Source organism: Mastomys coucha, unplaced genomic scaffold (genome assembly GCF_008632895.1).
Source record: "Mastomys coucha isolate ucsf_1 unplaced genomic scaffold, UCSF_Mcou_1 pScaffold5, whole genome shotgun sequence".
NCBI classification, from domain to species: Eukaryota; Metazoa; Chordata; class Mammalia; order Rodentia; family Muridae; genus Mastomys; species Mastomys coucha.
The window spans coordinates 84058426-84063200 of record NW_022196911.1 but is presented as its reverse complement, the minus strand read 5'-3'; the positions used below and the strand labels follow the sequence as shown (position 1 = coordinate 84063200).

General features: G+C 47.5%; 1 protein-coding gene across 1 annotated transcript in view; it reads right to left on the bottom strand.

Moving 5' to 3' along the window:
• Window positions 1–1789: 1789 nt before the first annotated feature.
• The window catches only part of Mrps23 (mitochondrial ribosomal protein S23), a 7998-nt gene continuing 5012 nt past the window's right edge, over window positions 1790–4775 (bottom strand). The window contains exons 3-5 of the mRNA XM_031353836.1: window positions 3498–3575; window positions 3147–3273; window positions 1790–2752 (exon numbers count right to left, since the gene is read on the bottom strand). Coding sequence (XP_031209696.1) covers window positions 2594–2752; window positions 3147–3273; window positions 3498–3575 — 364 coding nt within the window. The 3' untranslated portion in view covers window positions 1790–2593. The remainder of the gene's footprint in view (window positions 2753–3146; window positions 3274–3497; window positions 3576–4775) is intronic.

Sequence of the window (4775 nt, the reverse complement as noted above, 5' to 3'; positions counted from 1 at the left end):
CATCAGGAAGTTGACACTCAATCTAAACCATAAAGATACCAAGTAGAGCCACCATTTGAAATTTGAAATCATAAAAGCTGAGGAGGGGTCCCAGTGTAGTGAAAATTTTGGTTTCTTTAAAAACATAGAAATGTCATGGGAATATGTTTTTATTTGAATCCGAGGTGTGGGATCCGGGATGCTTCAGATTGTTCACAGCAGTGGACTGTGATTTGCTTCATGCTCTGGCAGGGGCGTGACTTTGCCAGCTGCAGACCGTTTACATTTGGAATTCTGGGGACTCTTGAGAGTGTATAAATGCAAATGGGGTGCAGTGGCTGATGCCCCCATGCCCCCTCCCCCCACTGCTGGTTGGAGATATCCTGAAGATCAATGTTGCCCCAAGAAACTCAAGCCCCTAATCGGAAGGAAGTAGTCTAAAGAGACAGACAGTCAGTCCCCTTTCCCCTCTAGCCTTCTTTCTCTCCTACCCTGTGTTGGGGGTAGGAAGGGACAGGGGTGGAGAAGGATGGTAGAACTAGGAACCCATAAAGTAGCCAAAACTCCAGCAGAGAACCTTCCATGTTCCCTCATGAAGTATTCCAAGATTAATCCAAGGAGGACTCTGCCCTCCAAGAACCTCTACCGAACTGTTGTGTGAGTGAATGCACATGCACATGCACAAGCCAATTGAGCCTCAGTTGTCATTCCTCAGGTGCCACCTGCCTTGGTTTTTTTGAGTCAGGTTTGTAATTTGGCCTGAAGCTCCCACAGTATACACTCTTGTCCACATTTTTTTTTTTTTTTTTTTTTTTTTTTTTTTTTTTTTTTTGGTTTTTCGAGACAGGGTTTCTCTGTGTAGTCCTGGCTGTCCTGGAACTCACTCTGTAGACCAGGCTGGCCTCAAACTCAGAAATCTGCCTGCCTCTGCCTCCCAAGTGCTGGGATTAAAGGCGTGCACCACTACTGCCCGCTCTTGTCCACATTTCTTTGCTTGCAAATGTTTGTTGCAATCAGCCATTAGTCTGGCTCAAGGCCTCTGGCTTACTGCAACACTGTCAAAACTGGATTCTCACCAGGACTCCTCTTGGATATCCTGCTGTTGTCCTGTGTCATGGAGATCCTACAGCTTTGGATCTGCAGGACTGACTCCTTCATGTGCTCCAGCAATTCCTATATGGGGTAGATGTTGGGTTGGGATAACTCAGACTTGGTGCTGGACTTGGGTAGGAGCTGAGTTACTCAGACTTCCATCTCTCCCACACCCACACTACCCAGGGTGAGCTCTCCAGCACTGCCCCAACCAGCTCACCCAATGCTGGCAGCCAGCAAAGGGTAGGGCCAATTCTCCAGCTCTCATACCCTCAGGCCAGCTCACCCACACCCAGGCCACCATAAACAGCTCTACTGTGCTGCTCAGGCAAGGTGCAGGGCCTGATCTCCCAAGTGCTGTAGCAGGTGAGGGGCAGGGACAGCTCTCCTGACTGCCCCATAGGTGGTAAGGAACAAGGGGCTGGGCCAATTCTCCTTCCCTGCGGCTGTCTCACCCACAACTCCTGCAACCAGGGCCATCTCTCCCATTTGGAACCCAATAGGTGTCTTGGAATGGATGAGATTTTCTTCTCCATCAGAAAGTAAGAGTCCTCCACTGTGAGGAAACATAAAGCGGTGGCAATGCTGGAAGCAGTAGGTAACAGCAGAGAAACACTTCAGCTAGAGAACTTACCTTCCCCCACACTCACATGCATGAGGTAGACAGGCTATAGACTGTCCTCAGTTCAAGATGGAGAAAGGCCTGCACTCAGAACTGCTTGGAGAAGCCAGAGGCTTTATTGACTGCTGCATGAAACTACCCACAAAGAGAGAGCTAAATCACAACTGGATAGCACATTTATTTAGTATAACACAACACAATGAAGCAGTACCGGCGAGGCAGGATGTTTGTGGGGAAGACCATCTGAATAAGACTCCTACCCCTGCCATCTTGGAGATCCAGTGACTAAGAAAAACATCAGTCTTTAGCTAGTGTGATCATTTATTCACTCACCAAACATTTTCTAGACAGTCTGTGAGCTCATGCTAATCTTCTCCAACACAATTAACCCAACCCGTGACATTCAAGTATTAGATTTGGTCTTTGTCCACATCAAACAGGCCCCTGGTCTTACTGCAGCAGGAGCTGGCTGTGCTTCTGCTGTGCCTGTCAAGCTGTAGTCAATAGCTCTGCAGCAGAAAGTACAAACATCATCCACAGACACTTGGCCGAAGGACCACACCATGTGGCCAAGTAGGTTTCTGAGGGATCCAGACTAGAGGCACAGTGAGTTCAAATTCGGGCAGCCCACAGCCAGCAAAGGCACCTTTAAAGGTTTCCTGGAGTTATTTACAGTTAATTCAAAGTAAATTTACTTTGTAAGCACTGGAGAACCCTTTATTTAACCATGTCTTGAAATAGAAGTTCACAAAACTGGAGCTTTCAAACCATGGTACCGAGATTCATTACATCCCAGAAACAGGAACTAAGAGAAGGCACACATGCCTTATAGAGGGGGGCCATCAGAGCCCAGTCAGCTTAGGCCAGCGGTGGTGGGTGCGCTCAGTGCACTGAAGGGCCTCAGGGAGGGGAGAGGGCTGTCTCTGGCTCCTGCTTCTCCTGCACAAGCTGCTTCTCCTGCACAAGCTGCTTCTCCTGCACATGCTGCTTCTCCTGCACAAGCTGCTTCTGGCCATCTTCTTCCTTTCCTTCTGATGAAGCTTGGCGTCTCACACTGACCTGTTAGGATTTACAGAGAATGTGACTGCATCAATCTTGCTTACAAGAGCGGAACAAGCATGTCTCTCAGATGCTGCCAGTGTACCAGTGACCAGGCACACAAATGTCTATAGACTACAGAGCCTCAAGAGCCTAGCGGCAACTCACTTGTTCCAAGCAGTGACCACAGAATCCCAGTATATTCAATACAACAGCATTTGACCTGGAGTTTAAGGCATGAGCCAAGGATTGGGTAAGCAAACTTCCCCTTTTATGGACAGAGAGACAACATCTCCATACAATTTAAGTGTATGTGTGTGTGCGCACACACTCTCGAGAGTGTGCATGAGTACACATGCTACTGTGGAGCTACACCCGGGCCCAACAGTAACAGCTTTGACAATTAGGTACTCACAGTCCTTGCTTCTCGAACTCGTCTTAAAATGATGCCTTCTGCCAACAGGGCCTTACTCGTTTTTACAAATAACTTCTCTTCATCTGTTTCTCCAAGATTCTGCAGCTCTATGTACTTCTCCACAAACCTAGAATTCCAAGCAGCCCATATGAGGCCTGTGGTAGGGCTATAGAGACGTCTGCTACACAATACCAAGAAGGGCCCAGAGAGATCTGCCTAGAGGTGCACCCCTCCTAAAAGAGCATCCCCCCTCAAGAAGCACCCCCCCAAGGAGAACTCTACACAACCCCTCAAAATGACGGCTGAACCCTCAGGGGGAGCTGGATTTACTAAGGCCTGGGAAATGCTTACCGCTGACAGGTAGACTTGAAGTTTGGGTTGAAGAGATCAAAAGCTTTGTGACCAGATCCATAGGCTGCAAAGAATTTCCTAAAAAATATAGAAACAATATGAATCTCCAATTATAGGCTATGGAGAGTGGGGCAGAGGGAATACAGAATAACTGCTAGGCCCTGAGAAGTTACAAAGAACAATGCATACCTCAAGTGGAGAACTAACACTCCCTCATCCTTCTGCTCCACCTCCTTCCCTGTCCCTGTTTCAGAGAACATGACTAACCAGATTCATGTGTCACCACACTCAAAAATACCTCACCAACAGATAACACTACAGATGTATCAGAGTGTGTGTGTGTGTGTGTGTGTGTGTGTGTGTGTGTGTGTGTGTGTGTGACATGCATACTGAGTGTTCAGGTGCATGTGGAGGCCAGGGTAAAACATCAAGTCCTGCTCCACTACAGCTCTCCACGTTAGTGCTGAGCCCAGGTCTCTCACTGACCTGCATGCTCAGCACTTTGGCTAGGCTGGCTGGTGGCCAGCAAGCTCTCAAGATCTATCTGCTTTCCCTCGGCCCCCAGTGCGGAGGTCAGAGGCACGTGTAGGTGTGCCCAGCTTCCCATATGGGTGCAGGAGATTCACAGGGTCTTCATACTTCAATAGCAAGTGTTCTTACATAGTTTTCAAGTCTCCAACCACACTCCTTAACCCGAAGAAGAGGTGTCCTTCCCTTTCTTTTAAATCGGGGAAGAATCTGCATATCAAATAATTAATCTTTGTTGGGCCTTTGAGGTGGCCTAGGTAGAGACACTTGCCATCAAACCTAACAGCTTGAGTTTGATCCCTAGGAGAGGACTCCTGTTAAGTTGTCTTCTGACTCCTGTATGCATGCTGTAGCATGTACTTATACATGTGCATACATGTAACATCCCCATTTTAATAAAATGTAATAAAAAATTTAACAACCCTTCTTAAGTGTACCAGTGACAGTTAGTATAATCAGTCACATAACGACTACATCTATTATTTACTAAATGTGTGGAGGTGTGTATATCACAATACATGAGGTCAGGACAATCTAGGGAGATTTCTCTCCTTCCACCATGTGGATCATTGGGCTTGAACTCAGGTCCTCAGGCTTGGCAGCAAATGCCTTTACCCACCGAGCCATCTTGCTGACCCTTCAAAGCCATCCTGACCATCTCCCACAGAGGCCCAGGACCATTCATTAAATACTCCCAGCCCTCACTTGTGTTTTTAGAAGAAATTATCTCAAATGACTGCAGAGACTGTT